At 34.8% G+C, this 27906-nt stretch overlaps 1 protein-coding gene across 2 annotated transcripts in view; it reads right to left on the reverse strand.

Annotated features, from left to right (window-relative positions):
- Wdr7 (WD repeat domain 7) overlaps positions 1-27906 on the reverse strand; it is a 323602-nt gene that overhangs the window by 55404 nt on the left and 240292 nt on the right. For both annotated transcript variants that reach the window (XM_076836770.2, XM_076836771.2), the window contains 3 exons: positions 25822-25971; positions 25131-25213; positions 7425-7524 (listed from right to left, as the gene is read on the reverse strand). In XM_076836770.2, the coding sequence (XP_076692885.1) occupies positions 7425-7524; positions 25131-25213; positions 25822-25971 (333 nt within the window). The remainder of the gene's footprint in view (positions 1-7424; positions 7525-25130; positions 25214-25821; positions 25972-27906) is intronic.

Raw genomic sequence — 27906 nt, forward strand, 5'->3', positions numbered from 1 at the left:
ACTTTCAGAGGAAAAGTTTGAATTTTCCTACATTACTGTGTGTGGCCATGCCACCCTGAGTACATCCGAGCTTGTGGGAAGACGTGAATAATGGGGGAGGATACGCACGTGTGGGTGCAGAGGGTACATGGGAATTCTCTGTATGTTCTACTCAATTTTGCTGTAAAGTTAAAACTGTTTTTAAAAAGAAAGTATGTTTACAAATTTTAATTACTCAGAAAGATCCTAATATTGAAGTAAAATTAAAAGTCATATTTATAATGATTTCAAAAAATCATTGAAGAACAAAATAGTAGTAGGAAAAGAGATTAATGTTATGGGAAAAATCAGGAAAGACAGAGATAATTACTAAATACAGATGGATAAGGACAGATCAGTATTTCTAAAATCTTAAAATTTGCTAATTACTTAATTGATACATTATTGGCCCTACTTAAAAGAATAATTCAAACAGTCCTGGGGAAAAGAACGTGAAAAAAAAAAAAAAAGCATAAGAAATTAGATCTATCAGGTATGAAGTAGGATATATGGCAGCATGAAAGATCAGGATGGGATTGACTGATTTTGGCCTATTTAAACTAACAATTACATAATAATTATGATGGCTAACACTTTTTGAGAATTTTTGAGCATTTTTAATCTTTATTACCCAATGAGACAAATATTCTTATGTTCATTTTATAGATGAAGAAACTCAAATACAGAGAGTTTTTAAATACTTTGCACAAAACCACAAAGCTAATAAACTGAGCAAGGACGAGAATCTAGGTAGTCTGGTTTCAGAATCTATTTGCAGGTGCTCCACTACACTGCCTTACCTAGTAAGTAAAAGGAAACAAATAGCTTGGTAACTAAATTTAGAGGTAAGAATAAGTGTATCATGTCAGAAACAAATAATTACTCTGTGTAAGAAATAGTGGATACAAGTGAACAGAACTTAAGAGAGCTGTGTAACTTACAAGAGGTATAGGGAATTCAAAAGATGAGCAAAATAAATTTCAATAAAAATGTCGATGAAAATAGAGGCAAAAATCATTAATTTAACAAGAATACTTCAGCATTTTTGCTCATTAGAAGTGCTTCATCTGAGTATGTGGTATGTTCTTGGCAAGGTGGGACATTGGACACAATCTAGACACATGGAATTGGAAAGGGGCATCTCCTGAAATTCTGACTGTGGTTCTAAGAAATTATCTAAGCAATACTTTCAATGCTTTCTATGTAAATTGCAAGAAGACCAGGATAGGGAACAATAGAAGAAGAGGGTGCTATTGAATGAAACAGAGATCAAAGAAGGAAGGGGGTATACACTTACGATGATCAAACTAGAGGCTCGAAGGCCTTGAAAAGGCCAAGGCCCAAGTTAAGGTGTTTGCAGAGAAAAGAGGCAGATTCCAGGCTTGCGCTAAGAAAAAGTTAAACTCAGTAACAGATATGAGTGGATGAAGGAAAGGCAGGGTGTATATGGTGTCATTATATTATTATGCAATTAACAGAAAAAGGTAGTTGGAAGGGATGCCGGTAGGAAGCAGAGATATTTCTGACACATTGAATTTGAGACAATAAGATGTCAAAAAAGCCAAGAAAACCAGTCATCAAAATTACTTTGTATTTGAGGGAAAAACCAAATAAGAAAGAGGGAAGAAGAGTTTAATAAAACATTAAGGTACTCTTCCTCATCTTCCATATGAAGTTTAATGTGGTTGTGCCTGTTCTGGTCTTCTCTTGAGGTTAAGTACATGCTTAGCAGATGTAGTGACCCTGTGGACTACTGGTGATGTCTTGTTGGCTGAGAAGTGAAAGTGAGCCAAATTTGGGTAAGCCAGAGTTCACAGATTGGTGAAAAAAGATGTGGGCAGAGTTCAGGGTTGATTTCACTTCTGTACTACTGAATTATCAAAGAAACAGACAGAGGATATTCAGGGGATAAGGGGACAACTAAAAGGATTCAGTATCCTGCTGCGCTCCCTCCCACCCTGCCTTTTCTCATGGAGGTACATGGAAAGTGCAGAGGTCAGTGCATTCATCCCTCATGGAGTAATCTTCAAGGTCACAGGAGTTTGAGCTGTAGGATTGTTGCTTTGGTATACATCAGGCTTATGTGATGGGGCACACATCAACATTCCAGAATTTAATGTCCTCTCTGTGAAGGATTACAATGAGGCCACAGTTGCCACAGTTACACACGTAAAATCAACCTTTGCTTCTATTTTTTTTTTCCTTTATTATCTGACCCATGGCAGGCCTGGCCATGGTCTACTACAGAAATATATCTGTTTTGACTCAAAAGAAAGGTTTTTCTATGCTATTTCTAAAAGGATAGGATATTCTCCCTAAAGAAAAACAATTTAATGATTAGTGTTTCTAACATACTGAGATAAAACTATACCAAATTGATATTTTTATATAATTTAGGCACACTTTGTTTTCATTTATCATATTACAATATATTTCTTAATATATTTTTTTATTTTGAAGAGTTAGGATTTTAAAAATCTGATCAACATGTATTTCATTGTATTTCTCCTATGTACCAGACACTAGATAAATATGGGATTTTAAGAACAGGTTTTCTAAGGCATTTACTAAAACTTTTCAGTAACAAAGTTTTTTAAAACAATTTTAGATAAGGAGAAGCCTTCAGGACTATTTTCTTTCTCTCAAACATCACTGCTTTTTTGTAGTGCTTTGCCAAAGCACGGTAAGTAAGTGAGTGCCTGGATTTACCAAAATGGATCAGGCACCTTCAAGTGACACGGTGCAAACTTCATAAGGAAAACCAGCTAACATGAACCCAAGAGAACCCAGCACAGAGTCAGCAGTTGTTACAAATGATGGATTCAAAAAGGTCTGGACATCAGTGAGATAGGAGATCACGTTTGTCAAACCAGAGAGGATTTTCATTCTTGATTTAACCAAATACATATTCGCAGAGCACAAGGGAGGCATGGGCTCTAATCTGCCTGCTTAGCAAGAGTACTACTTGGCAACAAAATTTAAGCATTTCAAAGGGGACCTAGATTTTTTTTTTTTTTTAATTCAATGAAATTTGAGGCAGGTACATTCCTAAATTGCTTAGCAGTTTTGAAGTCAGCAGCACAGCAGAATTTTAACTATTGAACCCCATCCATTTCTGATCCTCATAGTCAGTAGAGAAAACCCCCCACCCTCGGTATCTGACCACTCTAGCCTATACTTGGTCACAAATACTACCAAGTAAGTTTAAGTAGAAACCCCCTACCTTGGAGTTTAGTAACTTTCCACCTATGGACCCCACTCTGCTCCTTGTGAAAGTCAGAATCCAATCCTTCTCCTGCTTTGCAAGATCCTGATACGGCAGGCAGGAGAGGCTTTGGAAAAGACACCCACACATGGCCTCATGCAGCTGCTTCCACTTGCCACCAAAGCACTTCTAAGCCAGGAGAGCGAGTTCTTAGCACTTTTTTTTTTCTTTAAAGTTCTCTAATATTAATGAAATTTAATTACAATACAGTAAGTTTCTGAATTTATTTTAATGTAATAACAGTCACACTTACAGGATACTAACTACAAGATAGCTAAGTATCTATATAAATTACCTTATTTACTTCTGGCAGAGACTTGAACTAGGTTATTTGGAGTCCTCTGCTTGACTAGGCCTGACCCTGGGGTTCCCTCTTTGTCTTTCTTGCTGAATTCATTTAAGAAAGAAGTCAGTTTAGAGACCCCCCCCCCCCCCCCGCCGCCCTTAGTATCTGACCACTCTAGCCTACACTTGGTCACAAATGCTACTAAGTAAGTTTAAGTAGAAAGCCCCTACATCGTGTGCTTCCTCTTAGTAACTTTCCACTTACAGACCTCAATCTGCTCCTTGTGAAAGTCAGAAACCAATCCTTCTGCTTTGCAAGACCCTGTTGCAGTGGTCCCCATACCTATTAGGATGGTCTTCCTTGATAAAGACCACCTCACCATCTTCAACAAGTGTTTTGAAAAAATTCTTTAACACTTGTCCCAATAATAGGTGCTATTTCTATTGCCACTTTACAGATGAGGAAATTTCAGCTCTGAGAAGTTAGGAGACTTTCTCAAGGTTATAAAGCTAATTAGTGGTGGATATGGGATTCAAACCCACACATCTTTCTAATTGTTCTTACTATTCTAATTATTCTTAACATTATACTATAATGTTCTAAATCACTTTTAGTTAAATTAGTCAACTCTTCTTCCTCAATCACCTTCCTCAATCAGTTAGAAGTCAGCAAACTTTTTCTATAAAGGGGCAGATAGTAAATCTTTTAGCTTTCAGATCACAAAGGTTCTTTGCCAGTTGCTAACTACTCAATTCTGCCATTGTGGTAGGCAATGCATAATTGAATGAGTGTGGCTGTGTTCCAATAAAACTTTACTTATTAGAACAGGCAGCAGGACAGATTTGGGCCATACTTTGCCAACTCTTAACTTCTGTAAAATCCATGTTCCAGATAATTACACCATATTCATCCTATGGCTTTGTATCACATCCTTTTCAAGTCTGGGAGGAACAGATCAAAAGTTGAACATTGATTTCTTTCTTTCTTTCTTTCTTTTCTTTTCTTTTTTTTTTAAGTCAAAAGGTAAGAGAAAGGGGCTTAATTTTTCCTTTATTTTGTACCAGCCAATCTAATTACAGCAAGAGACATATCTGACCCTTATTCCATCTAAGGCATCAGACTTTATATTTCCACCTATTGGGACCCTATTCCTATAATCAGGTAAATTTTTAAAATATCCCTTTTAAATTTTTAATGTTATATCTCTGTGTCTTTGCTCATGCTAGAAAAATCACCCCACTGTCCCTGTAACTGATTCCAAAATATTTTTCAAGAAATGCTTTACTGCATTCCTAGTTTAAAATGATCCTATGATTTACTTCTTAAAACACCATTTCTAAGCACGCTACCTATACTATATGCTGTTTCAGATGTTCACTCACTTATCTTAAATCTTACAACATTAATAAAAGAAGTAAGAGGATCTTTTAAGGGTTCATTGTCACTGGATATAAATGATAGCTGGCAAGAGTAGTTAAGATAAATCTTGGAGATTTAGCTGTGTTTTCACAGAACGATGAGAGAGAAAAGGGTAGGTGTTCCCTTCATACAAAATGCGAAAGTAAAGGCTATTCACCCTGGAAACATTAATGATAATTTTAGGTACTAAAATTAAGAAGATGAAGTAGAAAAAAATCATGGGGACACTAAAATAATGCATCAAAATAATGTATAGAAAATATGGTATTTCAAATTCCTTTTAAGAAAGAATGACTTTGGTAAGTATATCTCAAGTAAACGAGTTGAAAAGAAGAAGGTATTCAAAACATTAATGTTTTCAGTATATTACCGAGTTCATCACTGAGACCACTTAGTAGGAAGAGAAATGGAAAGCAATGTATACTTCAGTGCACTTTGGTCCTTTGTCACTAGTGTACACTTGCTGTCCTCCAGCTTACTTTTGGTTAGCTCATTGCATTCACTGGTTCGCTTGGCTGTCTGCCAGTGGCAACTGCATTTCATCTGATAATGAAGAATCTTCTCTAGAATTTCTTCAGTTCATTTTTGAAGCTTTACAAGGTCTCCTGTTATTTTTTTTCCATCTTTACCTTGCAGATGTTTGTGGTTTATTTCTCTCAAAGTCTAATAAACTCCAATTTTTCAAACTGTTTTAAAAACAGGTGGTTACCAAAGTAGAGGACAGGGGAAAATTGGGGAAGGTTGATCCATGGGTACTAAATTACAGTTCAATAGAAATAGAAAGCTCCGGTGTGTTCTGGACGGTAAGGTGACTATAGATAACAATGTGCTGAATTAAGAAGCTAGAAAAAAGGAATATGAGTGTTTTACCACAAAGAAATGATTAGTGTTTGAGGAAATAAAGATGTTTAACCTGATTTAAACACTATACAACATATACATGTATTGAAACATCACATGGCGCTCCAACAATACATATAATTTTTATATATCTGTTTTAAAAATTAGGTTTAAAAAGAGAAAAATATTTGTCTTAAGAGAGTCTGAAAATGCCCTATGAAGAATCTCTCTTCTGAAAGAATATTATAAATAACATGTAACTTAATTTTTAGACAAGCATTCAGAGTGGTTTCAGTGACAGACCAGCATAAAGAAATATGTCATGGGGTAGGAGATTTACACATGCCAACACAATCCAACAGTTAAATAAGTATAGCAAATAGTGCATAATCTATGCGCAAAGCACATTCACACAGATCTCCCAAACTTGTCTGCCTGTTGAATGTTTTACCCCAACACCTGTTACCATCTTTTAGAACTACTTCATTGAAAGCTGACAGGGAAGTTTCGGAGGATTAATGAACAGTTCATTGCATTTAAGAGACAGCCTAAAATTTTAGTCACATCCTCATTAATTTTTTCATACTCCTTCTGGAAATTCCTTATACTACAAGACAGGTAAATATATCAGCATTAATAAACACTACAATGAAACATAAGAAGCTACATATTGTGCTTTTATAATTGTGTCAAAATGAATCCTAGTGTTATGTAGAACTAAAAAGAATCAAAAAAAAGGAGGAGGAGGAGGAGGAAGAGGACAAGGAAAAGAAGAAGAGAAGGAGGAGGAGAAGGAGGAAGAGGAGTGGGGGGAGAAGCTGTTTTGGCACTATTTATCAATGAATGGTATAATTTTGCCATCTCAATGGTGCCTAGGTCTGGTTTGCCCTTAGCCACTAATGTGACTGGGATAAAGCTACTAACACTCTGAGCTTCAATTCCCTTATATCTAAAGTAGGGCTAGCTAGCTCTGTTATATTTTGAGAACAAGGTGATCAAGATCAAAACCAAGATGAATTTTTAATAAAGAGTAACATATTATAAAAACATAAAAAAGTGTTATAAAAGTATTCAAAGTAATATCATTATTTCAAAGACAGCATTACTTTATTTTTTAATAAAGCTTTACTAAATGAAATTGCTTTCTTTTTATGAATTCTGACTAGATTACTGTCTTGCAATTATATAAACATCTGTTACCATGTAAATAAATCATTTTACTTACAGAATAAATTTTTTGTTCAACCATTATATCATAACAGTGCATCATCAACTTTTTTTCAGAAAACTCCTGACAAAAATTAGAAGCCCAGAAAACTTTGTTTAAAAAAGAAGAGGTGTATTGCAAAGTTGCTGGAGAGCAGTACCACCTCACTCTGGGCTCTATCCTGAAGCCATCTGTGGCAGCCCTTCAGTCCTAGTGAATAAAGACAGTGGGGCTCTATATGCTTTGAGTCCTTCATTAAACTATTGATCCCTTTAGCATTATCCATAATGTTCCAGCAGCTCAGCACGTCAACTGGTGAAGTGCTGGTCTCCTTCTCCTTTCAATAACTTCCACACTTTATGGAGAGGAAGTCACAATGATTTATTTACCTGACATTTTCCAGTCCGGATGTCGTACAGGGCCACTGAACCATGGCGCGCTCCAACTGCTATTCTGTGACTCCTCTCATAATAGCTGACCATGTAGAACCTGAATCGAACATTTTCACAACAACAAAAACAAAAAGCCAGGTGAGATGACCTGCACGTGAAAGTGGACAGCATCACATTTCAGAGATTAAAGCCACGTCTGATATATATTTCTAAAGAAACACCTCTATGATAAATGTTAAATTTTTCAAGAATGTTTAATTTTAGTAATTCATAGAAATCCTTTGAAAGAAAACTGATGCACAATATCATTTAGGCCTATTAGTTATCTTCAATAGAAAACAACTTTATAATCATAAATACTCTTGAATTTCTCAAACAATGAGTGAAATACAAACTAAGATTAATTCTGAAAATCCAATTTTGCAACAATGACTTATGGAAACATTTTCATTTGAATAGAATTGGGAAAAATTTTGAAAAGGCTTACATATTCAATTATATTTTCATGGGGTATTAACATTATTCAGTAGTGGAATATACTTTCTAGCAGAACAATCACAAAAGGCTACATAAAATGATGTCTAAAGTTCTCATTAGTAATTTAGAATGAAGTTAGAAAGCTATCTATTGGCAAAAAAGTTACCTGGAAAAAATTCTCTAGATTTTCCACAATTACCAGTTAATCTAAATGATAACAATGACTAGAGGTGGTATGAATAAAATATTTGATATTTATTTATTTTGTACTACATAAAAATAGTATTTAGGAAGATTTTGAAGGTTGTAAGAGGTTGTTTTATCATTTGTTTTTCTTTTACCCAGATTAGATTCCAAGGCTGTATTAATGAATTCCTGATTTATGCTTTATCATACTGATTTCAAGTTCTTATAGCTAGGGTCTGAATATAAGAGTAAAAATTATTAGCAGTATAAATCAGGTATGATTCTATAACAGCAAAGAGTTTTAAATATACATCACATTATCCAGTTCTATGGTCTCCTTGTGAGTTGTCAAGGTGAACAAGCAGCCTACCCTAAATATTTATGAGAATTTTGCATTAATTTTTGAATACATTACTTGTCATTTCCCCCTTTGGTTATATATGACCAAACTAACTTTTCTATTTTGTTGAAAGGGAGGAGAGGGAGGTAAAACGGGACAGGAAAAAAATACCATTTGTCTAATGCTTTCTTGAAGTAGGTGTAGAGTAAAAAACTATTAGGACATGAGAAATTTCAGAAATTATAGAAGAGAGGCTGAGAGAGACAGGTTTGAACATGTGATGGGAGCATTCTGATAGGGCCCTTTTGGTATTTGCAGACATGACATTCTTATATAGTTTGTAAATCTGGAAAACTATTAGTTTTAAAACTTTTTCTTTGTTACTTATTACCAAGTATTGGATGAAACACGGTATTTTTGTCCCATGCCCAAGCCTCACCCAATGACCAACTCTTTTCCCTCTAGTAGAAAGTCAAGGCTTCACTTTTATCCCATGGAAAATACTACTTCAGAATGCCTGTGGGGTTGTGTTAGGAATAGCACTGTCCTCCTTATACACTGGTTTGAGGGAAGGAAGGATAAGAAAGTTCCCGAAACATATGAAGCTTTCCTCGCTATTAAGTAGTTAATAAAAAGTTCATTTCTTTAAAGTTTTCCAATAGAAAACATTATATTACTCTACCTCAACAGAGAATGGAAATCTGCATTAAAAATCTAATGTTGTTATATTTGAAAATGAAAATGATTTAGAAGAGTTTAAAAACATTTACTGTTTTGTTATTCAATAACTACAGTGGTCTAAGAATTAGTTATTGCTGAATCTACATTCATGTCAATATCAACATCGCTGCCTGTAAAAATACACTGATATGTAATTATATCCTATTAGGGTAACATGAAATTTAATATCTGACAAATGTTTTAACAAATATTTATTCTGTGTAAGCTAATGGCCATAGGAAAATAAAATTTGCAGCAGTGCCTTATCTATTATTTGCACAGATTTAACAGCTATATTGCCACAATCCTTTGGCAAAAGTGAACATATAATCACCCTTAAAATAACCCTTTTCTAAACAAAACATCGGTAAAATACATTTATGTAGACAAAATCTTATTCAAGCCAGATTCTAAAAAGTTTTTGTTACATTTCCCATTTTCTATGTTCTGGATATCAACCTCATCCTTCTACATCACTTCAAACACTATTATTTATGGGAGAAAAAAGATCAAATCTATTCTTGGTATCAAATCTTTAGTCTGCCTGAAAGGACCATATATTATAGGTCTGCATTTTTCATTCTTTGCAATTTACTACTAGACTAAGACTCCTAAACAATATCTTAAAGAATTCTGGACAGTGAAGGTCTCATGGCCTGTTTTTATCTTGTGATTTCTAATAAACTTTTTATACCTGGCTCTTTTCTGTGGGTGGGGGAGGTACTGTGGATTGAACTCAACCAATGAGCCACATCCCCAGCCCTATTTTATATTTTATTTAGAGATAGGGTTTCGCTGAGTTCCTTAGTGCATCGCTGTTGCTGAGGCTATCTTTGAACTCGATCCTCCAGTCTTAGCCTCCTGAGCCATAGGGATTATAGGTGTGCACTACTGCACCCGGCTATAGCTGGCTCTCTTAAGAAATCTGTGGCATGAAAACAGTCACTTCACAAGGCTTACTCTGGGAACTGGATACAGTAGGTCAATCACTATAGAGGATTCCATGGCCTGCCATACCCATAGAGGAGAGTTCTTCCTGAAGCCAGTTTCTCATTTGGGGGCTGATGAGATTAAGGATGGTAAGATATACATTAAATGCCCCCTCCCTTGAAGGTATCAATGGATTGAAAAGGGGGGTCCATCATAGTTTTTATGATTAGGCTAGTCTTGACTTAATTCTCCAGTAAAGTCTTAAATTCTTCTAAAATTCTGGGGTCTTATGTATGCTAAGCCTTCTGAAAATGCTTAGTTTCCAGTTCTCTATGATGATAATCTGTCACTTGTGTAGAATTTCATGGGTAATAAGCTGGCCAGAATCCTTTTGTTACATTCAAGTTAGAATAACTGTTTTCCTCTATTTTGTGACCAAAAGAACACCTGAGAACATTAGCACTCAAGCAAGTGGAGAAGAAAGTTGATGGGAGTGATGATGTAAAACATCTCTTGCTGGGCCTGGGACTGATGTGTTCTTATCCCAACAGTTTAAAGTCACTATCTCCACACCTCCATTGCTGTCCACATGCAGCCAGGGTGATCCTTGTCATCAACCACGAATCCCATTCCCTCTCTCGTCTGTTCACAGCTGTCCCTCAAAACCCTAACACCATTCAGACTTCATCTCCTCCTCCTCTGGCTCACTATGCATAGAAATCTCCTTGCACTTTCTTGGATATGTTCACATGGTTCCCACTTTAGGGCTGTGACATTGCTGCTCCCTCTGCTTGAAAATCTCATTGGGCCAATATCTCCACTGCTCAGAGGCCTCACTTCACTGGGGCCCTGTTTCTTGGTAATCTAGATAAAGGATGCCTTTACAGGCCACTGTGTTTAAAACATAATAATTATTTATTAAAAAAAAAAAAAAGAAAGTACATCTTCCTTCTCACACCAAAAGTAACTGCTGTTAAGAATCTGGAGAGCTTTTTCTAACTTAATACAGGAATGATATCATATTACAGTTCTTCTACAGTGCAGCAGTCTCCCCTCAGGACTTCATGAGACCTTCTCTCTCATCTCAGGCCTCTCTCATGGATCTCAGGTAATTCTTCTCACACCTGAATTCATTTTTTTTTCTGATGTCTGGTTAGGTTATATTGTATAGGGAATCTTAGATACCTAGTGATTATTTTTGTAGGATGGATTCACCAGAGCAGGATCAAAGAATATGCACATTTTAAATTCTGATAGAAAATGCCAAAATGCTTTACATTCTCACCAACAAGCTACGGCGTCTGGTATTATCAAGTTTCCTACTTTTTTGCCAATAAGGGGGGGGGGGGAAATCCAGCATTGGCTTTTTGTTCTAATTTCCATGAAATAACTTTTTGGATTGATTCACTTGGTTATACTCTGAAGGATGTATATGTGGATTTCATTATTAATATTAAAAGTTTTTGAAAATCGAATCAACAACACACCATGTCCTTTATTCATTATGCATACTAGATACAGAAATATCCATGATATGTTCCAAATATACCATGGAGAAAGACTTGAGCCCAAATCACAGGCAATCTGGTTTTGCAAAGAAGAATGACAGGACTTCTGTAATGGGAGCAACATTTAGTTCATTCTGACCAAAAAGAAAATACCAGTGACTACCAAATGTCCCAATCCCTTTGGCTGGACAGTACAAGGTGAGTGCCATGCATATGAAGAGTTTAGCCTAATGGATGAGGAATAGGTCCTTAGTGCCTTGGTCAGCATCCTCAGTGATGTCACAGCTGCCATCAAGGGAACACTTTGTAGAGGAAAAATCCCCTTTACAGAACACATTCATAGTTACCTCCCAGAAATCCAGGACTCTGTGGACAGGCATTTGGAAGATTTATATACATCAAAGTCTATAGTTAAGGCATCAGCTCAGGGGGAGATGCTATTAGTTCTGGAGGTATGCAAATGTGAGGAAATACTTTCTAGAAGTGTTTTATTCCAGTGGAGAGCACCAGCTCAAAAGAACAAATGAAAATCCCTTAGTCTGTGATGGTGATACTATAGTAACTATAGTTACTATAGTTACTATTTCCCAAACAGGATTTTGCATACTATGAATAGTCAAAAATACTTACTGCTGAGTGGTTAATATGTGAATTACTTTCCTTTTGAGAAAAAAAAATCACTTAGCATAGCACCCTGTAGCCAGGGAAGGACTGGAAATGCTTCTGGGACCGTCCATAGAGCAGAAATTTCTGCAAGGAAAAATATCATGCATGTCTAGGTTGTGTGACACAATGGATGGGAAATTGGTCTCACCTGGTTCTGCGCTAATTGTGTAAGCATTTGCAAACTGCTTAAATTATCAACATTTTGGTGTCCTCATCTAAAAAATGGGAATGACAATAGTACTTATTAAGGTTGTTGGAACTTAAAATAAGTTCATATTAGCAAAGTACTCAGAATAGTACCTGGCATACAGTAAGCTCTTTCTATGAAAAACATTAACCTTAGTAACTATCATCCTTATTGCCATCTGTATCTCTGAATATATACTACAGAAAGAATAAACAAGATGTAGTTAATATGCTATTTTCCTAGGGCAAGTAAGTGCTAATAACATGCTAATGAATTAGGGGAAACAAATACCCTAAATATTTACATATTTTTAAATAGTTGTGATTTATAAGTATAATCTGATAAAAAGTACAAATAATTTTAGTTTTAATCTATATTTGCTAATACAAATAATATGGATTTTAGTTCTCTGTAGCACTTTAAAAAGGCTCAAAAGTAAATATTCTTCCTGTTATTCAATGAAATAAACACTCCTGGAAGGTCTAGAATTTTGTTTTGCTTTATTCTTTCTTTCAGTCTACCTATCTATGTATTATGGTGCTGGGGACCAAACCCAGGCCCTTGCTCTTGCAAGTTAAGTGTTCTACCATTAAGCTATACCTCCATCCCTGTTTTGTTTTATTTTAATATGAAGAACTTTAATAATGAGAGACAGCTATCTGTTGGGGAGGTTTTAGGAATGGGAAAATGAATTAGAATGATTTTAGAGAGAATTCTACTTGTGAGTACAAGAGTATTATCGACAATTATTATCAAAAGTATACTGTAAAATGGTTACTAGTTTAAGGATTTTACTGGAAGTTAGGATAGAACTGTTTTATATTGCATTATTATTATCACCATAAGGGATGAGAACAAACCACAGGTTTGGAGGAGTTTCTTTAAAAATGAGCTCATGCACTGTTGTAAAGCAGACTGTGTGCATTTCCTTACTGGACTTTAAGTGCCCATTTAGGGTGAACAAGGCTGATTCAGCTTTTCACTTGAAAAGCAAAATCAATCAGTCTGTCTACATAATAACAAAGTTTAAGAAAAGGTACACCATCTCTGAAAATATAAACTTTTTACTCTTCTGTTGGATTAGATGGTTTTTAATTCAGTTGAAAAGTATAAATGCTTATTTTACCTTGATTTTTTGTATCTTATCTATGTTATAGCTTTAATATTTTCCCAGTGATTACTTTTTAGTTCTTTCATTTGAATTTTAGTATACATATACATGCACACATATGTATGTGCATGTGTTTTATATATGTTTCTAGGAATGTACATTGAGGAAAAAAAATAAATTATGTAAAACTGTTAAAAGTGGAAGTTACCAGTTAATGCATCACCACCCCCTCCCAGATAACCATCAGAACTATCCTGGAGTGTTTTTCCAGACTTTTTTTTCTCTTTGTATATATACAGGTACATGCATGAATATCTAGATTCACAGTTTTCTTTTTAAAATGTGATTTTATTTGTACTCTTCTGCAACTTGGCTAGTCCCTCTTTAAATGTCTTTTCTATAACATTTTTCCCACATGAGTAGGAATGGACTGACCTCATGTTTATAGTGGTTATATGGGGCACCACAGTTCTAACATACTTTAATGCAAGCAAAAATTAGTAAGCATATTTTAATTATAGGAAAAAGGTGAAGGAAAATGTTTTGATATGAAGCACATTTTATGTATAAAAACTACTAATATGCCTTCCAATGAAGATCAATTCACAGATAACCTGAAAATCCAGGAAAACAACTACAAAACACTTTTCAATTTCAATATCAATACTACCAAAAGTTGGGTGGTTTATCCATTTGAAGAAAAATCATATATATATATATATATATATATATATATATATATATATATACACACACATATATATATATTTTGCCTCAAGACCTTTAAAGTTAGTTCCCATCTTTCCATTACTTACATCTTTAATATGTACCAAGAAGTCAAAGTAGTCAAGCCATTAAATGTACTACTCAGTTCTATGTACAGAATGCTTCTATCAACAAAAAACTTCTTCTTTCTTGGAAGTAAAATATGCATTGTAAGAGAATATCCAGTATAATTTTTGCAAAATAATCAGTGTTCATTTAGTCAGAGATTCAATATAGCATTTAATATAATATTTCCTTCAATGAGAGTCAATTTGGGATACTAAAATAAGCATAGATTTTGAAATCAGGACCTGTGTGCCTGAAGAATGTCTATGCTACTCATCTTTTAAAACTCCTCTGAATCATTACCAGTTCTTCTCTCTTTTTTTTTTTTTCTGCACAATTCCTCACTCCTTCCATTCTGTTCTTCCATCAGAGCATCTGGTCCTCTGTCCTGGGCCTCCTTTTTCCCAGTGTTTGTGATACTTCACTGCTTTTACCTCTCTGTCTCTACTAGTCCAATTCAAGGCCTGTGAGGGCAGGGACTACCTGACTATTTTGATGTGGCTCAGCCGCCTGCACAGATCCAGCAAGGCACACAAGACAGATGCACAGTAATGCGTGCGGAACAAACAAATGGATTCTAAAATAGTTTCAGGAATTTTTAAGAAAAGTCAAAGGAGTACTTAAAAACTTTAACTTTATTAAATCACTTGCATTCCATCTTTTCCATTCCTGTTTCTTGAGAGATTTTTTTTTTTCCTTATTTTGGAATCTGGTACTGAGATTGGCTATTTATATATTTAAAACCAGTCAACTAAAATAGTTGTTCATATTAGTTTTCAATTCTAAAATAAACACCATTTAGTGTTGTATTTCAAATAATTGTATGCTATAATCCATAATGGACTAAGCAATTAATTAAAAGTTCTCATTTGGTGATTAAAATGACATACTGATTCATTAAAAATAAAAACAATGAAATTCACATTGACTTCCTGACTCAGTATACTGAGTGGATGATATGCTTTTATTTTTTTTTAATGCTTTGTTTTTTAGTGCAGTTTTAGGTTCACAATAAAACTGAGCAGAAAGTACAGAGGATTCCCATACTCCCCCACCCCCCCATAAACAAAGCCTCTCGGACCCTCAGCATCCTGTTCCAGAGTGGTACCTGTGCTATAATCAATGAACCTTCACTGACAGAGCATTATCACTCCAAGTCCATAGGTCAGAGTCTGGAGATGAAGTTCCACGGTACAGCACTTGCTTAGCATGCATGCAGCCTCATACATACTAGGCAAGTGGTTTACCATGGGGGAATGCTCTGCCCACAGCCTTCAGGGTTTTCCCAGTCTATAAACATCAGATAACAACCTTTGTGTTCAATCACGTTTCTACATAGTCGTCCATGCTTTAATCATAACTATGCAATGAAGTCTCCATAAAAACTTAAAAGGACAGGATTTAGAGAGCTTTTCATGAGTAAGTTCCTTGGAGCAGGGCATTTTCAAAGACCAGCACAAAATATTGCAAAATTATGTATTGGTGAAAGAGTCAAAGTGTACTACACACCAATGGATTTAATTTAACAGTATGAAAAACTTACATGATTGCAGATTCCACTGGAACTAACCTTTAAAAATAACCATATGTTGAGTTTTGGTGTAGTGTTAAAGATGTGAAATTATCCGAAAAGACTATTAAATTATAGCATCCTTCCTTTTTTCAATTAGATATTTTTGTGAGACCAAATTTCCAAATTTTCATCATATAATTCAACTAAAACTACATGCTGCAACAAATTAAAAACATGCATAGGTATGAAATTCCACTTGACTTCTACTAAACCAGACATTTAAAAATTCTATGAAAATGTACAACATTGCTTCTTTTCTTCGTATTTATTTATTTTGTCTTGGAAAGTAGTTATTTGTCACAAAAATGTTTTCTATTAACATGAAGCAAGTCTATTATTGTAACTTTAAATTAATCTGTAATTACTCTGTAAATCGCTCACTTTTAATTTCTAATACACTAAGAATCTATAGGTAGAAACTTTACAAACAAAAATCTCTTTAGGTTTTTCCATGTTTATGAGGTCTTGAGACCCAATTGAGAACCACTACTTTAAAGAGTGAAAAGCATGTGGAAATCAAAAAATGGTGCGGATTTGGAAAGAGTGAGAGAGTGAGTGTGTGCACAAGAGAGAGAGAGAGAAAGAAAGGAATGGAGAGATTAGCAAAATACTGGAGGCAAAAGTCAGTCTCCAGCAGATCAAGACAGCAGGAGAGACGACAAAGTGGCCAGTGTGCAGACTCCTCTTCCTGGAAGAGGAGAGATGAGAGATTAGATAGTAGGGAGAGAAGATGTGGACAGAAAGAAAAGTTTTTAAATGAGAGATAATAAGCATGCTCCTGGGATGGGAAAGAGATGCCACAGAGAAGTCTTGGGTAAAGTGAGAAAAGGGTTTTCTAAAGAGCAAGGTCCAAGAGGAGGTGAGAGAGGAGGAGCCTGGGCTTGGACAAATCAACAGTCATCTTCTGATGGGCGGGCACAACTCTGTGCTTCCCCTAACACGTCCATGCCTGGGCAGGGACACCCATCCCACCCTGCAGAACACACTGCAGGTGTGAGATCTGTTCAGTAGAGCTGAGCTTCCCATTGGTCTGTCAGCACAAAAAAAGCCTTCAGTTTGCCTGTTCATAAAAGGAAGGATGGGAGTAGGGGACTCATTACAGAAGGTGCTTTCCAGATCTAAAATTTTGCAACTTGCAGTTCTAGGAAAAAATTGCAGCAAGGTTACTCCTTAAGTGCAAAAACTGGTGCCATCTAGTAAAACAAATTAAGGACTGAACATATGGAGCCAAATAGTTGGTGTCATTATTCAACCACTGTTCTAGAGTTGAGTGTTCTATGTAGTGTGTTCATATTTTCTGAACTAAAAATTGGGACAGAGCCTAAGAAAGGATATCTTTTGTATTTGTGAATTTATTTATTTGGCAAGTCTTTTAAATGCATGAAAATTGAATCACTTTAAGTCACACATCAAATAAATTGCCTCAACCTAAAACAACATGAGTATATGATATAGGGACTAACGGGGAGTCCTGCAGCATAGATCTTTGGCCAGATGGAGCCCGCTCCGTTGCTATAGGGCACTGGGCAAGTAATGAAGGCACAAGCCTCCTTTCTCAAACTACTTACAATGTGCATGACTGTGCAGTTCTAAGTGACTCAGAGTCACAAATATGAGCTTATGTAAATGTGATCTTATTTTCCCATTAATTTATACTTCATTTTAAAAATCCCTTATTCTTTTTCTCGTTGTTCATTATTCCACTACTAGTCCTGAAGAACGTAATAAAAAAAAGCCTTAAACTTACTTGTGTCATACCTACAGAAATATTTTGTTTCTCTTTCCCTTTCTCTCCCTCTTTCTCTCTCTCCATTCTTCCTCCTCCTCTCTCCTTTCCTTTTTGGTGCTGAGGATCAAACCCAGGGTACTGCACATGCTAAGTATGTGCTCTACCACTAAGCAATGCCCCAGCCCTATCTTTATTTCTAACTAAACTTTAATAGTAGTTTACAAGAGCTCAAATCTCTGTATTCCACCATCAGTAAAGAATACTTTTGCAACATGAATACTAAGAATTCCTTTGGAATTCCACGAGTACTTTTACTTCAGTATCATCTGCATAAAGTGTACCAAAAGTGCACTCACTGCATATTTTCACATATTAGGCTACTGAATCAAACAAGAGTGGCAAAAAATGAGTCAGGGTTGGTATGATGACCTAAAGGGGAGTAAACATCAAATTGAGTCAAAGACAGCATGCTTGGTGTCAACTGGTCTGGTAGGTGACAAGCTTCACAAGGGGATTTAAATTCAGAAATACAGCACCTCGTAACCACTTTTAACAACAAACTCTGATGAAACTTCAGTGATGTTTCTCCTTCAAGCCTTGAAGAGTTAGTTCTACTGTCTTATTGTCTAGGGTATTTTTAACTGAAGATGCTGTATTATTTATATTCCAGGCAATTAAATGTGTATTACTCAGAACCTTCTGTCATTCTGTCTCTACAGTAATTACCTAGAGTACTGGATGATGCCTTCTGAAGATCACCTCAGAGACTGATGAAGGTAAAGCAAAGGCCAATGAGATAGATGTCAAAGAATCTGCAGGAAGTCATTTCTGACATGCTGTTATCTGTGTTCTAAAAAGAATGCAGTTTAATTCCTGTATAATAATAAAGTCTTATTTGTAATGGCGATGAAAAATCTGACAGTAGAACTATTTTGTATAACTTTGTTTTTAAAGATACGCATGCTATATTCTCTCAAGGGCAGTGAAATCTCAGTCATTTTTCTGGTATTATTAATAGGTGCCACTAAGTTATTAATAATATCCCTGGAACTCAAATGTGAATTATTAGGAAATATTTAAGACTATGACTATAAAGTTAGGTAATAGTTATTACTATGTGATTTTTATATATTTTATTGGTGATATGTTATAGGAAAATATCTACAGCTACATAAACTACTCCAGGAAGATCTAGAATTTTTCAGTTAGTACAAGGAAGTTTTTATTTTTAGAAAATAACCATAGCTGATATGATGTTTACAATGACTATTTTTGCTTTCATTGCTTTTGAAATAAAATTGAAACTGTGTGTATTTCACATGCACATATATATACCTACTCATATATAACATATACACACCTCATCAAGGACTTATGGAAGCTGATAGACTATAATAGAGTAATAAGGAAAGGAAAACAGGAGTGGGAGTATGATGAGGTACACAGTACGGGAGATGAAGCCATACTTTACTAAAATGAAGCAGAGAATTTCCCTAATGGCTAAAGCAAAGTTTTTAAATTAATACTCATTACATGGAAAATAAACAAAAACCAGGGGGATAGGAAGGGGATAAGAAAGGCAGCAGAATACAACAGACACTAGTATGGCAGTATGTATAAACGTGGATGTATAACCAATGTGATCCTGCAATTTGTACACATGGTAAAAATAAGAATTCATACCCCATTTGAATCAAATGTATGATATATGATATGTCAAGATCATTGTAATGTTTTGGGAACCAATAAAAAAATAAATAAATAAAACAAAACTCAATATACAATCTAGGTTCCTTGAGACAAAAAAAAAAAAAAAATAACAGAAAATAACTGTCATCAGATTGAAAAGAGATGTCTAAAGCCTTCATAGGACAGTCAACAACATGCTAAATGCCATGAACATGACAGCCCCATACTCCCTGTGCTGGCGGCTTTCTCTGCTCTCCTCCAAGGCGCCCAGTGCAAACTGTGGGCATCATATGAATGTGAAGGTGGGGAGATGCCTGGAGGAAACCAGTCGGCTTGGGCGTAACATGCAGCTCTTTGATGGTTTAACTCTATCTAGGGATTAAACTAGAATATTTAGAGTAATAAACAGACCATAGAGGTTTTCAAGTCCCCAGCAGGCCTTGTGCAGTACTAAGAGCAAGTCTGAAAAACCAAGGGTCCTCACTGGAATTACACGAGCTGAAGGAATGTCTTTAGGTATTTCTTTAGAGAATCAGAGTATATTCACTATATAACTGAAACGCATTCAAGGGTCCAAAGTGTGACATAAGAGAAAATGGCCACAAAGCACAGTGACAGGTTTTGTTTATCTTGATTTTAGATGGCTAGAGTGCTTGTTTTTAAACTTTAGTGTGCCTAAGAATCACCAGTGAGGCTGCTAAGTGCAGCTTCCCAGTGTAGGGGACCTCAGTGTAGCCTAAAAACAGACCATTCTCTTGAAAGTGGTCTGGGAATAATAATCGGAGATCACTATTCCCCACAGTACCTAATGGGGAGCGATTTCTCATAATGTTTTTGAATTTTACCTTCCTATGTGTTTCCTTAGTCTATCAAATAAGAGACAATAAATATACTTTGTTTAACACTTAGCTCCTTCCTAGCATGTTCTTAAGAATTACAGAATTTCTAACTATCTGATAGTCTATCAATGACATATATTTAATGTTTTCTTTATAAGAACCTACAATTTCATGTTGATCTTACTTCTACAAAAGTTACATTTCTCTTGAACAGGTGATCTCTTTTTATCATATCAACAGTGTGACTCAGCTCTGGCTGATTTGTACACTGGCTCCTCCTGAGTTTAAAGACAAGCGTGGGGTTTCAGATTGTCAAATACATAGGCCTTCTAACCTCACGTTGGTCTCCTCTTTCTTTCCTACTCTTATGTCCCTTTGCCGCAATTCCCTCTATTTAAATCTATAAAATGTCCTTCTTAAAAATTTTGAGAATTGATGGTTTAAAACATTTAGTACCCTATGAAGTGCTATATACATGAAAAAGATGATTGTATTATTTTATTAATCATGCACTGCTACCTGTTTTAACATAAGCAAGTGAGTTTTGGTCAGTGATGCAGAAAGAATGTCTAACAAATTGTACTGGCATATATTATAATCCATTTCTGTTTTCAAGAAGATGATATTACTAGAAGTTTTAATAATTGACAAAAAAGCTATTATATAAACAAAATTTTAGAAACTAAACTTTTTATATCAATCCTTTCAATTAATTAACAATTTGTAGCTTTAAATACATTTTGAATGAAAATGTTGATGAACAAAAAATTCAGTTAACAATATGACTGGGTGAATGAATGCATAACTTATTAAATTACAGTCATTATATAATAATTAATAAACCAGAGACTTTCAGAATAACAATAAAATGGGAATCTGAGAATTAACTGTAAGAAGAAAATCATAGAGAAACTACCTCACTCAAGTTTTAAAATACTGAACCTGAAACTATAAATCTAGATACACATCAGAATCACAAACCCACTGGTGGAGATGGGAAAAAAATAAATAAAATAAAATAAAATAAAATAAAGGAAACCTAACTCGGTATTATTTAGTATTATGATGCTATTTCATCTTAGGACTCAGATAAAAAATTAACATTCTATTTTTAAATATTTAGTGACTTCAGGATACTACATTAACTCTTAACTGAACTAATATAACTTTAGTTGGGAAGATCACACTTATAACATTGATTAAAATTATTTAACTTTTTATAGATGTGAAGGTGATATTGTAATGTTGTTATGTTTATTTATTTATTTATTTTGGTTCTTGTCTATGGCTCATAACTCCCTCCCCTAAGTGGACCATAAAAAAATCTAATCTTCCTCTTCCTTTCTATTTGGAACTGGCCAAAAATAAAATTTCTGACCCACCCTTGTCTGATAGTGGGTCATAAGACCTCCCTCATTCTAGAAGGGTTGTATCCCACACCCATGAGGAAAGAATGTTGCTCAGAGAGGCCAACAAGAATCTGAATAGACAGGACTTGTCGAATTTCCCTGCTCAGACAATTAGCAATCACATCTGTGCAATGAAGTTTCCTTAATCCAAAGGATAAGGCTCATAGCACAGTAAGCAAACGGAAGTCCCTGTAGAGTGGGACACCCAAAAGGAAATGGAAACTTCGTACCCCTTCTCCTATATCTTGCCCTTTGCATCTCTTCATCTGTGTTCTTTGAAATGTACTTTATATTAAACTGTTGAACATGTAAGTATTTTCCTCAGTTCTGTGAGCTGCTTGAACAAATTATTCAAACCAAAGGAAGGAACTGTGGAAACTCGAATTTGTACTCTGTCGATCAGAAGCAAAGGTAAAACAATCCAGGGCTTATGACTGGCATCTGAAGGGTGTGGAGGGATGTGTTGGGGACTGAGTCTTCAACCTCTAAGATCTGACACTATCTCCAGGTACAGTTAAAACTGAATTGAGTTAGAGGAGACCCAGAACTGCTTGCTTGCAGTCGGGGAGAAATCTCTACACCTTACAGAGTCACAGAAGTTCCTTGTGTTAACTGTGGTTTGACAGCAGAGGAAAAGAGACACCGTTTTTCTAATAATCAAAGACAATGTCATCATGTAATTTTTATACATACAAAATATTATCAAATATATTAACTTATTTTGATATACATTTTGGCTTTTCAAATAATATTAAGGTAGAGAGACCCGCAAGAAACTAACATTTTCTGAGCATCTAAAAGCATTCTTCTAGGTACTTTCACAAATGTTACTCATTTATAAAAAGTACTAAGTGAAGCTTCACACCATTTATGATCTCTTAACCATAGCAACTGAATAGCAGCATACAGGAATATTATAGAAACCAGTCTAAGCTAAAACCAACCTCACCTTTAAGAAAGGGCAAAAGGAAGGAAAGCAGGGAGGGAAGAATACAAAACCATATCAAGGTTTTAAAAACAAATGTCACATGCTTGATGCACAGACATCCATGCCATCAACTTCAATTGGAGTTTCATATTTAAGAAAAGACATTGATAAGCAGAGGGCTCATAAGTACTATAAGAAACATATTACAATGCCACAAACAGGGCAGATATTCAATAAAATAATTTTAACTTTTGTGTTATCTTTGTTATTGTTAATATCTTAACCTAGTACTAGTAAAATTCAGTCATTAGGTAGAATAGCCATCAACCTGTAAAACTTTTGAGATCCTGTCCAATTTTAGTGTTCTCTGAAGTCCTCCATAATTTCTTGTCTAACATTTAGCATAAGCTACAAACTTATTTGTTCATCATCCTTCTATATCTATGGGCTGACTCTCAAATGTATCTATGGCCTGTGTGGCTTTTATGTTCACAGGCTTAATAACATTTAACACAATATTTGTTATAAATCTGATCTTTTGTAAGCTTATGTCCTGTCAACTATGTTCTGGTAAAAGGATTACATGCTTTTGTTTAAAACTTTCTTGACTCCTCATTACCTACCAAGTAGCAATCAACTCCTTTGTATGAAATTTGAAGTTCTACATTTGGGCACTATACTAGACTCCCATCCTTCACCAACCTTCCAGCCACCCTACCACACAGCATTTCCTGAACTCACTGTACATTTTTGTGCCTCTACACATTTGCTGGTCTGGTTCTCTCTGCAGTCCAAGAAGACATACTCCCATCGACTCTGAATAACCCACCTCAACAAACTCTACTCTGAAGCTTTCCAGAACCCACCACACTCCTGCCACAGCCATCACCCCAATTCCCTCAGAGGATACATCCCTTTGTCCATTTGGCAACTGCTTTTATTAAAGCATTTTTCACAGATATTATTATTTGTCTGCCTTCTCCTCTGTGAAACTTCCGCAGATTCCCATATGCCGAGTTAGGCACTCCACTTATTGTCCAGCTCAGTTCCTGGCAGGTACTCTACTCCAGCATATAACCCAGAACCCACAGTCATCTTTGGGACTCCAGGAACTGAGGATGCTGCTTGGGGAAGAGGCAGGCTCCCAGCCAAGGGGAACAACAGGCCCTTCAAACACTGAGCCATTGACTCATGTTAACCCCAGAAAACTTATTTACATAGCAGTAGCTGCTGCTACAAGAAACACTCTGTTAACATTCAGTGAGATCAGCCCTAATCCAGCTGTTCCTCATCACCTCCACTAAGTGATAGACAAATGCACATTTCCAATTAGACACTTCTTTAGGAACAATTGAATGTGAAAATAACAGCTCTATGTATTCTTAAAAATCAATCACACAATAGGTTTAATATATATAATGTTTTTAACAAGAAGAACATAATACAGATTATGCAACACATTAAAAATTAACTGTATTCTCATTTGCCAATCTTATCATAAGAAAATGTGCATCTGTACACATATATGCTACAATATAATTTTTTAAAAAAAATCTGTATTCATGTTTTAACTGTTAGGTGGCATAAGTTAGAAACTGCAAAATGAAGAGACTAAGATATAAAGGTCTACTGCAAACACTGAAAAATATATGGGAAGGTTTATGGAGTACAATCAATTCAGCAAATACTTGGTGAAATACCAGGAAATACACAAGACAGAAAGTGGTACCATATAATGTCACTACTCTCAGGAAACTTAGCATCTGCAACAAAACTTTGAAATAAAAAGAAACTAGCAAAAGTAAGTAAGGATATTAATGAACTTGTTATGAAAAGAAAATGTTATGCAACCACGATAATAGGTGGTCTTGTTTTCTACAAAAACAATTATCTTGAACAGATTTAAATATTGCTTCTACTGTCTATATGGAAGTAAAAAAAAAATTTTAACAAAAGGTGTCTCAGGCTATGAACATTTTGAGATCCACACACTTAAAAAAACATGTTATTACCTTTGACACTAAAATAATTTTCATTTCATAGCATATTATTGCTACACAAAATATATGTAATACTTAAGAGTTACACTCAACATATTTAACACTGTTTTAAAAAGTTTATTATTTTCTCAAGGGAAAACACCTATATTAATAGGATATAATATAAATATTGGCCATTATATTAAAAATAAAATTCACTGGTGAAAAGGTAACATAATATTTCTGTTGGCTGAAAGTACAGCTTCTTCCCTAAGTTAGAAAACTTCCTAAACCCTATTTTGTAATGTAATAACACCCTGAGTAACTGATGGAAGAATACAGACACATCTAGGCATGCATCTCTTATTCATCTTTTATCCTGTGAATAAGATGTCTTCATGACCCGATTTCACATAGCTGGTTCTACTATATTTGCATTTTTGCCTAAAAGCTACCTAAATCATTTTAGAAGGTAAGCAGATATTAACTAATAATTGGCCTTCTAAGAGGCAAGACCTCCAATTAATCTCTGTAAACAGTCTACTAAGATTATTTGTTATTGAAAATTACTTATTTTTCATGCTACTGAAGGCATCTTTACCTGCAGATAGCTGGAAAACATTCTTGAAGACCTTTCTTTTTAACTAAAGAACCTTCCAGGCAGTACATAATGATGTCCATAACCTTTGGAGGAAAAGGAATGAATGAAACATTAATTTTAAATGCTTAATTTTAAAAAAATTAAATGATTACATTAGGCTTCATTTGCCCATGAAAATTCTAGATAGTTTGATTTTAGCAGTTAAAACAAAACAAAAGTAGTTACTTTTAAACATTTGTATACTACAGGCTATCCTTTGTCTTACTTTTGATAAAAATTTAATGACAGTGAAGTAAATAGAATAGACTTGTTAACTTTGAATCTACTCATATATATGTACAAGACATATAGCTTTCATTCAAGCACATTAAACAACTTGTTTTAATAATGTCAAGGAGAATTTCTATAACCTTTGAAAAATACTCTAATACAGACCAATTCAATGTTAATGGGAAAAAGACATGGCACTCATTTTGGTTTTTGAGGAAATTTAATTAAAGCCTCTAGAAATGTCACAAAAGTTAATTCATTTTAGTTATCTCTTTCTTGCCTGCTTTCACTCTCTTACCTTCTTCCCCTTCTTTTCTCTCTTTATCTTAGAGATTCTGGAAACTAAGGTACCAATTTATATTAATACCCTGGAATATTTAATTTAGGATATTGACATATCATTAAACAAGACAGTTCTTACCTCCACAAGAAGATCCACAACATCTGTAGGCATCTTTTCGATGAGAATTTCAATGACTCTCAGGATTTCCCCTTTAGCTCGTGCAAGGGTTGTAGTGTGCATATTCTGCTGTGATTGGGTATTTGCTGCAAGAGCTGTATGTCTGTGTACCTATAAAAATATTTCCATGCTGTAGATATAACTGCCACTTAATATAATTTTACATTTCTGACTTATTTTTCACTTACTAATACTACAGAAAAAAAAAGAGCACAAAAGCAAATCATGGGGTGGCTCAGGAAATACTTTTGATCACTACCCCCAAAATCAGTATAATAACTCAATAAATATTGTCTAAAAATTCAATATATCTTGGGTATTATTTGAGCTCTTAATACAATATTACCATGACATTTAAGAAAAGGAACATATTGAAGACTGAAGATTTATGGATTCAGTATATTTGGTACTGAAGTATAAGTGTGGTTAGGAAACACCCAGAAGGAGATATGATCCTTGATCTCAAGTAATAATGGTAAATAATATTTATATAACATTGTGTTCCAGAGACTATTTTAAGTGCTTTATCATCAAATTAGGAAATCAAAATGAACAAAGCAAATAACAAATCCAAGTGTGATTTTTCCCATACAAATTTTAAGTTTTCCAGTTCAGAGGAGACAGAATATTAACAGGCCCTGGACTAGCCATGGAGCAGTGGATACAGAGATAGGATAGGAAACAATGGTAACAATGAGAAATATGTTAGTATTTTACTTGAATAATTTATGATTAAAAAGTAAACTGGAAAACTTGGTTTTAAAAGATAATACAGGCTGTTACATCAAAATATTTTAAAATATCTTTCTAACCAAAAGCTAAAGAAGAGAGAATCCAAAGCATGGGTGTTCTAACAGTTCAATTAACAAGACTCATAAGTAAATGGTACAAATTAAGTTTGAAATCACAATTAATATAAGAACCTGCTAGATTAATATAACCCTTATTCAGTATAGTCAATATAACTACCTTTGTGTACTCCATGAATGGGAAAAATTGGTGAAGAATTTTCAACACTTATAAAACTGTTTATTTGGGCTGGGGTTATAGCTTAGTGGTAGAGTGCTTGCCTAGCATGTGTGAGGCACTGGGTTCAATTCTTAGCATCATATATAAATAAATATAAAAATAAAATAAAGGTCCACTAACAACTAAAAAAATTTTTTTAACTGTTTATTTATATATACATACATTATAATATTTTGTTCCAAATATATATGTATGTATAATTTATATGTAGTGGAACCTTACTATAAGACCATACACTTTTAGAAAGATATACTTCTAGTCCTAAATTTATCTTTGATGTAAATCTTCAGTTCCACTGCCTCATAATCACCTATACAAATTGCTATTAGAACCTTCTTTCCTCCCTTCTAGCTACCTTTACATCAGAAATACTTACAGCATGCCTATTAAGGATGGCTGTGGGGCAGACACAGGCCCAATAGGTTTCAGGTTAACAGAATAGACTCAGAAGTATTTATTCCATATTTTAAAAATTCATCATAGCTACAGGAAAAACAACTCAGACAGAGCCCATGCCCTATGGACACCCCGTCTGCACATTATTCATGTGGAAATGGAACAAACCTTTAAAAAAAAATTTAGGGTCTTATCATCCTTTCTCTTTTCTCCCCATCACCAAGACCTATAAGAAAGATCCTATAATTGGTTCATTGTTCTTTACTAGTTTTTCAGTTAGATGTGGGCAATTAGTTAGAACACTAAGAATGTGGGAATCAATTGGCATTCAAGTCTTTATCTGTGACATGTAATAGGAAAAACAATTAGCACGTTTATGACTTACATTTTTTGTTTACAGTTGGAGAACCAGTGCTAAATAAGAAGTTTACTTTGATTACAAGTAGGTACTTACACTTGAAAAATGTGAATACCTTTAATAGGTTTTAATTTGCATACCTCTGCTATATTTCAGATTGAAAAACTATTGTCAAATATTTGCAAGTGAATTAACTTTGAGAACAGAAGTGAATACCACAGCACAAGTAATGAATGCACAGCTGTGGAATTCAGAGTGCAAGC

This window comes from Callospermophilus lateralis, chromosome 17 (genome assembly GCF_048772815.1).
Source record: "Callospermophilus lateralis isolate mCalLat2 chromosome 17, mCalLat2.hap1, whole genome shotgun sequence".
Taxonomy (NCBI): domain Eukaryota; kingdom Metazoa; phylum Chordata; class Mammalia; order Rodentia; family Sciuridae; genus Callospermophilus; species Callospermophilus lateralis.